At 34.9% G+C, this 13,669-nt stretch overlaps 1 protein-coding gene across 5 annotated transcripts in view; it reads right to left on the minus strand.

The window, feature by feature from the left end:
* CRPPA (CDP-L-ribitol pyrophosphorylase A) overlaps window positions 1-13,669 on the minus strand; it is a 282,773-nt gene that overhangs the window by 178,287 nt on the left and 90,817 nt on the right. For all 5 annotated transcript variants that reach the window (XR_002807444.2, XM_023639317.2, XM_023639320.2 and 2 more), the window contains exon 5: window positions 13,096-13,141. Coding sequence is in view for 4 of the 5 variants with exons in the window: in XM_023639317.2 (XP_023495085.1) it covers window positions 13,096-13,141 (46 nt within the window). In the remaining variant the exon portion in view is untranslated. The remainder of the gene's footprint in view (window positions 1-13,095; window positions 13,142-13,669) is intronic.

The raw sequence follows: 13,669 nt of genomic DNA on the forward strand, positions 1-13,669 counted from the left end.
AGAGAAAATGGCATTATACTGAGGAGAATATGAAGTCTTCTTTCTTTGCTTTTAATGAAATAACTGGCGAACTTTCAGTACTTAATTACCATATTTCAGTGATTAAAACTTCCATTTTTCCTCGTGTATAATGCCTCTGAAATAGGGATGGCATCTTAGAATTGCTGCCCACCAGAGTTCTATGAAAATATACTTTCTCTCTTTCTCCCTCAGCATATAGTAAAACTGCCTTTTTGCATATATGGTGGTCATTATTTTAACACATTATAGATTTGGGTAACTACCACCACAATCAGATATCATATAATGGAATCATACAGAAAATAACCCTTTGAGATCAGCTTCTATCACTTCATACAATTCCTCTGAGATTAGTCTAAACTATTTTGTGTATCAACAGTTCATTTCTGAGTTGCCTTCCAAAACATGGATGTATCACAGTTTATCAATTAATCCACTGAAGGACATTTGGATTGTTCTATACTCTTGAGCATTATGAATAGAGCTGCTATAAAACATTCATGAGCAGTTTTTTATGTGAACCTAAATTTTCCATTCCCCTGAGTAAATGCATTGGAATGGGATGCTGGATCATATGGTAAATGTATGTTTATCTTCATAAGAACCACCAAACAGCCTTCCAGTTTGGCTGTACCATTTTGCACTGCCACCAGCAATGTATAATGTTTCTAGTTGTGAGTGTCTTCTATTTTCCTTTCAGTTTTCTGATAGGTGTATCAATTTTATTAATCTTTCCAAAGAACCAATTTTAATTTTATTTTCTCTAATATTTTTGTTTTCAATTTCATTGATTTCTGCTTTTATCTTTATTATTTCCTTCCTAATGCTTGCTTCAGGTTTATTTTGCCCCACTTTCTATTTCCTTAAGGTAGAAACTTAGATAATTGATTCAAGACCCTTCTTCATTTCTAAAATAAGCAATTAATGCTATAAAGTTCCCTCTAAGTACTCTTTTAGGAGCACTCTAAAAAACCTGATACTATTTCAGTTCAACATATTTTCTAACCTATCTTGAGATTTCCCCTTTGACAATATAGATTTAGTGTTATTTAATTTCCAAGAGTTTGAAGGTTTTATGCAGTTCATTATTTCTAGTTTATTTCTATTACCGTCAGAGAACATACTTGTATGCTTCCAATTCCTTTGAATTTGTTGATATTTGTTTTACTAACCAGATTATATTCTGTCTTTAAGAATGTTCCAGGTGCACTTGAAAAGAATGTTTGTTCTGCTGTTGCTGGGCAGTGTGTTCTATAAATGTCAATTAGGTCATGTTTGTTGATGGTGCTATTCAGTTCTTCTCCATCTTTGCTGATTTTCTGTCTACTAATTCCATCAAATACTAAGAAAGAAGTGTTGCAGCTTCCAACTATAATTGTGGACTTATCTCTTTTTCACTTTGGTCAGTTCATGCTAAGTAAACTTTTGAAGCTCTGTGGTTAGGGAGATACATATTTAGAATTATGTCTTTCTGGTAAATTGACCCTTTGATTATTATGAAATGTTCCTCTTTATCATACATAATTTTCCATGTTCTAAAGTCTACTTTGTCTGATATTAACATACCCACTCCGGTTTGATTAGTGTATGACTACTAATCTACCTATATCATCATATTAAGAGTGAGCTCTTATAGGTAGCATATCATGGGGTTGTGTTGTAATATCCATTCTGAAAATCCTTATCTTTTAATTGGTGTACTGAAACCATTTACATTTAATATAATTATTTCTATGTTTGGATTTAGATCAATTATTTTATTGTTTGTTTTGTTTTGTTTTGTTTCCCTCTCTTTTTGGTTTATTTAAACTTATTTTTAGTATTCAATTTTAATTTATCTCTTGTGTTTCTGATTGTATCTCTTTTGTAAAGTGGTTGCTCTAGGAATTTCAATACACATATTTAAACTTTGATTTATTTATTTACTTTGCTGAGGATGATTAGCCCTGAGCTAACATCTGTTACCAATCTTCCTCTTTTTTTTCAGCATGAGGAAGATCAGCCCCGAGCTAACACCTATGCCAATCTTCCTTCACTTTATATGTGGGGTGCTGCCACAGCATGGCGGTACCTGAGATCTGAACCCATGAACCCAGGCCCCTGAAGCAGAGTGTGCCGAATTTAACCACTATGCCATGGGGCAGGCCCCCATATTTAACCTTTTAGATCTACATAGAATTAAATATTTTACCACAGCAAGTATAATGTAGAAACCTATCCATTGTATAAGTCCCTTTAACCTACCCTGCTTTATGTGGTAGTTATCTCCAATATTGTAGCTGTTTCACACATAGAAAAACCTCATCAGAAAATGTTATAATCTTTGCTTCAACTGATAGTTTAAAAAACTAAAGAGGATTATATGAGTTTATTCTATTTATCAATCTGTTGCTTTTCCTTAATTCCTGATGTTCCAAGATTCCTTCTGATATCATTTCCTTTCTGTTTGAAGGGTTTTCTTTAGATACTCTTTTAGAGTACTTCTGCTGACAATGAATTATCTTTGTTTTCCTTTGTCTGAGAATATCTTTATTTTACCTTTATTCCTGAAGGATAATTCCACTGGAAATAGAATACTGAGTTAACAGTATTTGGTGTCAGCATTTAAAAAATCTTATTCTACTTTCTTCTGATCTCCATGGTTTCTGATAGGAAATCTAGTCTTCACATTATTATTCCCCTTTAAGTAATGCATCATTCCTCTTTGGCTACGTTCAAGATTTTCACTTTGTCTTTAGTTTTCAGCAGATTGATTATGAAGTGTCTGGTTGTGGATTTTGTTGGGCTTATGTTAGCTTTACCCAAGCTTCTTGAATCTGTAGGCTTATATCCTTCACCAAATTTGAGAAGTTTTTATCCATAATTCCTTCAAATATGTTTTTTCTGTACTGCACTTTCTCCTCTCCTTCTGGGATCCTGATGACCTGCTACTTTCCCACAGCTGCTTAACACTACTCATTTTTTCCCTTAATCTGTTTTCATTCTATAGCTCAGACTGAAAATTTTCCAATGATCTAGCTTTAACTTCACTGGCACTTTCTCCGTCATCTCCAATCTGTTTCTAAGCTCATTCGTTAGTTTTTTATTTTGGTTATTGTATTTTCTTCAGTTCTAAAATTTCCATTTGGCTCTTTATAATTTTTATGGCTTTGCTGAGACTTTCCATCCTTCATTTCAAGAGGATTTCCCCTTACTTATTGTAGTACTTGTATAATCAGTGTTTTAAAGTATTTGCCAGATAATTCCAATATCTGTGTCACCTCAACACGGATATCTCTTGATTGTCCTTTCCGATGTGAGTTTAGATTTTCCTAGTCCTTTGCATGCCAAATGATTTTGGATCATATCCTGCATATTTGGATAATATCCTCCCTCACCATAATCTCTACTGTATGTTCCATTTCCCGAATGTATCCCTTTTCAGTACTCCCACCAGAATGCTGGGGCTTTATTTACCCCACTTTGCCACACATTTCCCATGACTACACCTGTGTCCAAAAAGCTAAGTAACAGGAAAACAGAAGGGAAAAAAACACAACACTGTTCGCCCCACCTCTTGTAACCACAGCAACTCCAATCAAAGAGGAATTTTCACTTCTCAATTTTAGGCTCCTCTGGGTCCCCACTGTAGCCACCGTCAGTGCCACTACTGCCACATGACTGCTTAAACATTGAAGCATTAGAGTCAAATAAAAAAAAGGAGGAAAAACACTAGTCCTTTCCTGCTCCTCTAGTCAGAATCCTCAAATAGCTGTTGCATGTATTCTGTTTAGGTTTTATAGCTTCATTCAGTGGGAGAAATAGGGTGGAATGTTCCTGCTCCAACTCACCCATAACAAGAACTATACCTATGCCTTTCTACATATAAACAAGTGTAATAAAAATCTATACCTAAATAAATATGAGCTCATTTAATAAATGTAAAAAAGTTTCCAAGTGAAAATAAACATTACATTGTAGTTTAATAGGCAGCATTTTTTCTTCGTTAATCGTATAAAAAGTAACATTGTCAGGTCCGGCCTGTGGCCAAGTTCTTTCGTTACGCTTCAGCGGCCCAGGGTTTCACTGGTTGGGATCCTGGGTGCGGATATGGAACTACTCATCAAGCCATGCTGAGGCGGCATCCCACATGCCACAACTAGAAGGACCCACAACTAAAATATACAACTATGTACCAAGGGGCTTTGGGGAGAAAAAAGGAAAAACAAAATCTTTAAAAAAAAAAAAGTAATATTGCTTCTTACAATCAATGGCACCATAGAGTCAACAAAACATGGTGAAAATGAAGTGCCTGTTACATGCCTCCTTAATCATACAACATGAGCACATTGTGGTTGACAGCTGCTTATGTGACAGAACAATGCTATCCATCTTATACCAAAATAGTAGAGACTATCTAAACCTTTAAATTTCAAAATCAAAGTCACACTGTCTCTCATTTGCATACTTAATCAAGTATTAGTTAAGAATACTCTCCAAGAGAACATCCAATAGCCTAAATCAGATGCTTAGAGACTTAAAAGTCTCAGCTCGTTCATTGGTCTACAATGTACTAGAGAAGACAACACTGTCCAATATAAAAAACCAATAAAGCATTCACTGAAGCACATAAGGATATAAATGGGGGGGATGGGTTCTCAGAAGGTCAGTTGGTCAGTTGTCCTTTTGTGCAGCACCCTTCAATCCTACAGCTACATACTATTAGCTCCAAGAGGAGGAAGTAAGAGAAGACAGGGAGGTTCTTCCAAGCCAAGGATGCTCCTCTGCCTCTCCTTATTTCTCTGCTCCTCAAGGAGTGGAGAGTGGCAGAGGTAGGAACATAATCAGAATTTCAACCCTCTCCCCTGGAGAGTGCATCAAAGAACTGCAAGTATGGTATCCTGAAAGTCAAAATTTGAATGTATCACAGCTTCATCTGTCAACTTCCTTTGAAATTCACAAGTTTCAATCAAGTTGTAAGTACAATGGAATTTCTTCAGGGCTTTCAATCCTTGGGTTTAACAATCTAATACTTAGCCACCTCTGGTTAGGATACATGGTTAACCAAAACATATTCATATACAATGTTTTTTCATAAATGTTTAATTCCAATGTTTTTATTCTAACTAAAGTCCTTCATAGGCAATAGGAGGTGTAATGTATAAATCTGAAAGTTAATGAATGAGGCCAAAATCTAATTTGTAACATGCTTATCTTTTGAAAGTTCCTCTTTTTCTCCTTCAACACTGGATCTTTAGGTACACATAAAATATACTGTATTCCTTCAAGAATTAGGAAATAGATGCAATTTGGGAGTCTTTTCATCTAACTTCACAAAAGAGTAATATGTAAAATCTAATATGCACAGCTTCCTGTTTACCATACAGACCCACTGATACATTAACAAGGAGCAAGTAATATCTAGACATATGCATCCATCAATTAATTATCACTAGGGACTCATGAGTGTTCAAGATAGTATTTTTAATTTACAAAAGTTTTTAAACACCATGGAGGAGAGAAAAATAAACCTAAGTACTAGGTTAGTTCCACAAGCAAGTGGACAAAAAAATCCAGAAATCGGCCTTCAATTTTCTTAAAAATACCTAACGCCACGAGATTCTGCCATCAGGTCTCACTATCCACTATCCTGACCACTTGACCCACAATTTTAGTGTTTTTAGGTAAATAAGAAACAACTATCAAATCCAAAAGCAGTCATTTCCAAAAGGCATTTCAAACTCTATTCCATTCAAAGTGAAGGTAATTATCTTTCATCCTCCTGTTGAATTCCTTAAGTCAAAAGCTAACCTTAGATTCCATTTTTACACCTCACAGGAGATTTTAAAGCAGTATTAAACAGAATCACCACTGTTGAGCCTTAAAGTCCCTGTCTCAGTTTAATCTATAGCAAGATGCCTAAGGTTTCTCCACACACCTCGATTAGAGGAAGCTATTGGAACAGGAAGGGTGAAGACAGGCAGTAAATAAAAGAAAAGCAGCCAACAAGCCATGACTACAGGACAAGTGGACAACAGGGACAGTAAATAGACTGGCAAGAAAACCATACACACCCATGTTAGAGGTCAAAGTGGTCTGAGAAGTTAGCTCTACTGTTGACTGTACATACAAGTTTCAACTGGAGGGCAATGGTACGTAGGCAGATTTTTTAAAAAGATGTTTTATATCAGATCTAAACCACATTTTTAAATGAGTCACTGAATACAGGATGAAGTTTCCCAACTCACAACTCAAAGTACAGAGCAGACATGTGACATCTTGTCTCCTGCACATGTTTCTACCAGTAAGCATATTACCTTTTTCCAAGTAAATGATGTGGTACTTTTTTTTTTTTTTTTTTTTTTTTTACTTTTCAAAGTATATATTCCTTCTGAGTTAGTTAAGAGAGAAATAAATTTGAAGCAAATGCAGTTTTCTAAGGCTAGTGACTCATCAGGATATTTGTAAAATGTATTACTGCTTTGAGCATAAATGCCAAGCTTGGAGTTTCTGTTGTTGTTTCTTTTTTCTACCTACATCAGAGTGAAGTATAATTGGCTGCTTTTGTCTGTTATCAAGTCTTGTTTAGCCAGTTGCTTAATACCTCACTGTGGCCTTAGAAGTTTTTGAACATGACAGATTCACTTGCCTATGCTTGAATTTCACTATTTCACTAATGACAAATTAAGGAAATTATAAAATTAAACGAAAAAGTGAACTTTACTTTCTCTAATCTTGACCCAAATATTTAAATTCCCAATTTATGGGGTTTTTTACCATAAGATTCCAAGGAAACCAAACGCTATTAAATAATATTGCAGTCTTCAAACGTTCTTACTAATTCAAGCTTGACGCAAATGTTCTCACAGATTAGCGTTAGAGTCACAGTACTATTTTCAAGAGAGTAAAAAACAAAAACTATTATGTAAAAGAAGTTATGGTATTAATGTGAAAATCTGGAAAATGAACTATCATAGTCAAAAGCCAGACACATCAAAAATTACAGCTTTTATGTAAATCTTAGCTGTCACTTTGCATTGTGCAAAAAGCATGGTTAATAACATCAATGGCGCCATCACCGGGTATTTAACAAGAAAAACCTGATGAGGACATACCACAGATGCAGAACATTGTCCAATTACAGATGTAAAAAACCTGATTTAAAGTTTCTCCTCTTTTCAACTCGATTCAAGATTTAAAAATATTTTGCACCTAAAACGCCATGATTTTAAGTGAAAACGTTAAAGGATCACTAAAGAATTAAGGCATTAGTTTGTTCATATGCATAAAACACAACTGTAACACAATGAGTCTTCCTAATTCTCAGTAACACTGCACCAATTTTATTTACATGTGATTTTATTTTATTCCTTTAAGTCAGAGCCAATTTAAAAGTATATTCAGCTACTTTCAATGTATAAGCACAAAAGGATTCAATTGCTTTCCTACTGGTATAATTTTAAAAAAAAACAACTATATGAAACATAAAAAAGCAGGCATATGGGAATTTATGGCTTGACTGTTCATAAATACATAACATTGGAAGAAATCCACTTATATCACTCATGTTCAAAACAATGTATTTTCCGAATATAGCCTAAATTTCTGAACCAATATGAGATGTTGTATTTCTGAGAAATCAAAGCCAATTTCCTTTACAATAAAGTAAATGCTTACAAATGGAAAACATTACATAATGACTGGGAAAAGACATAAATTTTTATACGAACATTAATATTAACTAATTGTAACTAATATTAACTAAAACCATTTACAATGAAATGATTTTCAATTTTAACTATGTTATTTTTCCATTTTCATATAACCCACCATATGAAAAGAGGCACTATGAGGCATTTTTATAGCACTAGCTTACTTGGGTTTGTACAATCATAACCAAGAGAGAATAAAATTATTTTTAAAACACTCTTTAGCCACAAAATTAAATACATTAAAAGGTTTGATGAAGGATAATTACAGAAAACAAATCCAACCTTTTATTTAGAAATTCCATAGGGGTTTTTATTCTTAGAAAATTTTAGAATATTGATCTTTTTGCCAGGATATGGTCAGCCTATTAAGTCAAGTGTGGGCTGACTGTTGGTATGGCATATGTAAATCTAGATAAAGTATGCTCCCACTGGCATCTGTTACCACTTTAATAGTTTGGGTAGGTCTGAGCACGCAGAACAGGCTTGGGTGGGCTCAACCAGCCTGTGTGACAAAAAAGTTCAATACCTCTTTGTTAAGCAGCTGTTTACAAACTTATCAGCCAGCCCAGAGTCTTGTTGAGCCAATTAATCACACTACTCCCTAGAAAAGTGTGTGTTTTAAATTTCTCTCACACTAGAAGCCTAAAAGGGTTAAACATGCAAGAACAATAACCAAATCCAACTCTCTACTTCAGAAAAAGGAATATTGAGAAAGTTGTGTTTCACATAACAGTAAATTTGTGATTAACTACATTGTTCAATGCAGACAACTGTGTGAAAGACAAATATGAGTGTCCTACTTTATATACATGTTTCCTATTATAGAAGAGTTCACTATAAATGGAAATCCATGTAAATGTACTGACACTAAAGTAAATAAAGCTTAAAAATCAAAATCATCTAACAACATAAAAGAAAATACTTTTAGTCTTGCTATAAACCACACCTTGGGGTTTTTAGTCAAAAGCATGCCTGAAGTTAGTCACATGGAAATTCCCATACTCAACTAAAGATACGGACTTGGATGTAAATTAATGTGGACCAAAATATACACACTGTCCCAGTGAGAAGTAAATTTTAGTACAAAATGCTTTCGTAAGACATGACATTTATCCTAGAAATGTTTTATAGTCTGAAAAAAACTAGTAAACAAAAAAATAGTTTCATTAAAATATAATTTGTTGACCATCGATAATTGGTATTCAAGTGAAAAAGAAGCTCAGAAAAGACAACTTACAGAATACTAAGTGCTCATATCACAACATGGAAAAAACTTCCATCCTAAAAGAGGAAAAAATGTTATGGCTAGACAACTTAGATTAAACTGCCAGAATTAACAACAACAAAACACCTAAATAGTACCCAACCAATAATTTTAAAACTATTATTCTAATTTTGAATTTTAACTTTTCCTCTTTTTCTAGTCATGTCTAGAAATCTGCCATTTCAATATCAGATATTTTCCTACATTCTCTAGAAGACTACTGTGTGCTTAGCACAGCACTGGGAGATATCTTCAGTCACGATTACGCGAGCACTCTTAGTCAGGCCCGCTGAAGATACAGTTTTAATCCAACAGAATCAGAGTTAGGCAGGCTGAATTTTATAAATCATTTGCTGTATCCAGCAAAGGGAGGTATTGAATCTAGTATCCACTTCAGTGGTCAGCATGAGTAACTGCACGACTGAGAGGTGCAAAGTGGCCATGTTCCAGAGTACAGTCAGACTTAAGGAGCGGGGAGACCTGGGTTTAAATTGTGGATCTTGCTCTTACTAGTTGTGTGATCCAGACAAAAGTATCTAATCTCTTGCAGTCTCAGTTTTCCCACCTGCAAAATGTATCACCTGTTACAGCATTATTGTAAAGAATAAATGAGATGACATACATAACGCACCTGGCATGAGTGTGCCATGTGCTCCAAGTCCTGGCTTTAAACCTTGACAAAAATGCATACATTCCAATATTATATCATCTCTCTAAAAAAAGAAAAAACATATAAATGATATAGGGATAGAAACACTGGATTCCAATATGCATCTGCTGGAAGCAGGTAGAGTGGTAACGTGGGAGGGAAGGGCACCTATTCCCATAATTTAAGGCCTTAGATTCTAAGGGAAAAAAATGTAGCTGCACCCTTCAACATATCACTCAATTCAACTCAATATTAGAAGATACAAAGGAAAAAAAGAAGAGACATTCTTCACGCCTTCATTGAATCACAGTCTAAAAGAGGTTCGCATTGAGTTATGGGCAATGCTGAAATCCAAAAAGCTCTTAACATTAAAAAAAAATTTTAATTGTTTTTATATGTAGATTTGGTGGCAAAACCAATCCTAAACTTGAACTGGATAGAAGCTCTATATAGTCATTTTTCTTGCATTGAGCATAAACATTCATGCATTATACATTTCATTATGTGGTGAGGTCCCAAATCCCACTGGTAATGAGATATAATATACAATGTATTGCAGTAGCTGCTGAAAATACAAAGTATTTCAAATTCCAAAACACACATAGGCCAAGGATTTCAAAGAGGGGAATCTGAACAATTTCTGTTTCAGAAAAAAAAGGTAGAATAACTGTATAAAAGGTAAAATGCCTAAGGTAGGAACTTGTAGTTAAGAATATATTTTCTGGGGCCGGCCCCATGGCCAAGTGATTAAGTTGGCACGCTCCACTTCAGCGGCCCAGGGTTTCAACAGTTCGGATCCTGGGCACGGACATGGCACCACTCATCAGGCCATGCTGAGGCAGGGTCCCACATGCCACAACTAGAAGGATCCACAACTAAAATATACAACTATGTACTGGGGGGATTTGGGGAGAAAAAGCAGGGGAAAAAAAAAGATTGGCAATAGTTGTTAGCTCAGGTGCCAATCTTAAAAGAAAAAAAGAATATATTTTTTATCTTATTTAAATTAGTATTTGCTTAGAACTCTTGAATATCCTATAAAATGGAAACAATAACACTACTTACATCATTGAATTCCTGGAGAAGCAAGAGATAAATGCTTTAAACAATGTCTAGCACCAAGTAAGTACCCAACAAACGCTGTGTAGTAGAAGTACCTAGAAAAATACTCTGAGCATTTGCTAGGAAAAGGCAAACAGGTGAATATATAGCTCAGATAGTTAGTCTGCCATGTACCATATTATATTTGGGAATTTTCTTTTAAAAAATCGAGGAGTTTTTTTTTTCCTATGCCCAGAGGAATTTCTACCATCAGGCCTCAGAGATCTTAGTGCAAGTCATGAAGGCAGGCAGTAATCTCACATGAGCATACAGCATCTGGAGCTGATAGAGCATAATAAGACTTCAAGCTCCTCATGCAATAAAGATATTATTTAGAAAGAAATGAACTATAAAAGACTGTGAAGAGCCACCTAAAGGAATACTTCTGGAATTTAATGTACAAACTAATCAGAGTTTTTGTTAAAATTCAGATTCTGATTTAATGTGGTGGGACCAGACATTCTGCACTCAAGTTCTCAAGCAATCACGAAGCTGCTGGTCTAGAGGCCCACGCTGAAAGCAGGAAGGCCCCAGGGCAGTGGTCCTCAAAGTATACAAGCAACATCAGAATCTCCTGGGAAGTTACTAGAAACGCAAACCCTAGAGCATCAGCAAACTCTTAAAGCTTATTCACCTAAATCAGCTATTTACATCCAGTCAGACAGATTACTTTTCCTGAGAATAAAAGTAGAATATTTTTTAAATATTTTAAAAATAACAGCAGCATACTAGAACATGTTACCTAAACAAGAAAAACAGTTTCTCTCTGCAAAGTTTCCAAAACTATAGCCCCTGCAATTATACTGAAAATGTAGGCTTTTACATAAGAAGGCTGCTCTGAGAATATATAGGAAAAGTATTGAAATGTGTAGAATCCTCAGCTGAATTACTTACCAACTTACAAAATAGGTCATTTCCATTTGACCTAGGTAATAGAAATATATAACTTTGTGAAGAAACCAAACTGAGTTTTATATTTCCTTGTGTTGAGAACATAACCAACCACATCATGGTTTACCCAATTTCTCCAGAGTAACGTTTACACATTGCCTGCCTCATGTGTAAATATATGTCAACATTTTGATTTATAGCTATAGATGATCTGTTTACATACACAGATACACAAATGCACAAATTACAGTATATTAATGGTTTGAAACACAATATACTTGAAGGACAAAAAACTTGAGGGTAAGCTACAAATGTAGAATGTCATGATCAGAGAAAAGATTTCAGTTTTCTGAATGTGAAGCCAATTGATTGTTAAACAGGTTTTCCCAAAATTTTTAAATAAACTGATACATTCAGAATTCAGATCCAGTATTTTTTTTCCACTTCAAAGTTTGAACTCAGAAATTTACCTCTCAATCAAAATCTGAGTACATAGGTCTATCCTTAATCCATTTTTGAAGGAGTCAGTTACTAACAAATTGTAAAGCACCACACTTGCTTCAAGATTGGCATCCCGATTTTTCCTAGAACCATATATATTTAACAGTGGTGCTGTCAGGAGACATCTTTGATGTCACACCAGGGGACGGGGAGGGAGGGAGGGAAGATGCTTTTGCCGTCTAGTGAATATAGACTTGGCATGCTGCAAAGCAACCTACAATGCACAAAACAGTGCCCTCAACAAAGAATCCCCCAGCCTAAAATGCCAATAGTGCCGAGGTCACAAAACTCCGATTTAAATGATGAGGCTGCAAAAATACAGAATGAATGTCCTTTGTGCATCATTACATTCCTAGCATGGTATTAAGCACAACAATAAATATTGATTGATTATTAAAAAAGCTACCTCTGTGTAACTGGGATCTTAGAGTCATAAAGATGAAAAAAGAACGAGAAAGGGGCTATTACCCATGCAATGGCTAAAATTATGTAATAAAATTGTAATCATTATCAGAACCAAAAAGGAATTTAAAAATCGCCCAGTCCAGTTTCTCTATTTTGGGAGAATTCTTTCTCATATGAAAGACGCTGTCTAATGTACTGACATGAGAGTGTTTGCGGGGGGCGGAGAAAGAGGTGTTGCCAGTCCCCTTAGGGGTAATAATAAAATATCTTTATAAATTTATTGAAATATTTTCTCTTCTAATAGTGTCAATGCCCCATACTTTTCTCAAATTAATAAAGTATTTCCTTTATAAAAATTGAAAGGAATGTGACATAAATCATGATAAGTGATATTTCATAAGCAGGAGAAACAAAAGAAATGCAATTACTTTAAAAAAAACACACACACAGAGCTCTGTGGCCTACAGGCATTTATACTTGTGAGAATTCTGGGATTTAAAATGTCATGAGAAATTCTGAACTGGCTTACATTGTTGAAACACAGGAACTGACAGTCACAAGGACAAACATACCCTTAATAATCGATTCAGCTGCATACAGATCTCGTTTGTAGGTCACCTAAAGGACAGATAAACCTCATTAGACTTAACAGAGCAGGAAGGAATGCAAAAGCAATAAAGTTATGCCCCCAAGGAAATTCTTGATTTTGGGGAAACTATAAACACATAATACTGACAAGAGATATTATATGGCAGTGGTTACCAAAATCTTATCAATATAACTGAAGTTATATATGAAAGATAACGTGGTGTTTAAATAAGAGTATTAGCAATACTATCTAATAATAAGCTTTTACGTTGTAGGGAAGGAAGCAAAAGTATGCATAACAAAAATCACCAAATTGCATTTTTAGTTGAAATGAGATCATTCTCAAAAGTCAATTCACATTAAGAGGGACTTCTCTCTGAAATGAATATATCTGTATTCACCCAGACAAGGTCCACCATGTAAATTTTTTATTAACACATGGCTCTGATACCAAGAGCCTAGAGGGTACCACCATATACATACAAACAACCATGATCTTTCCCTAAGAACATACGGTCTCCTTGTGTTTATAACCTGTTCCTTGTAATATAACCTCCC

This window comes from Equus caballus, chromosome 4 (assembly GCF_041296265.1).
Source record: "Equus caballus isolate H_3958 breed thoroughbred chromosome 4, TB-T2T, whole genome shotgun sequence".
Lineage (NCBI taxonomy): Eukaryota > Metazoa > Chordata > Mammalia > Perissodactyla > Equidae > Equus > Equus caballus.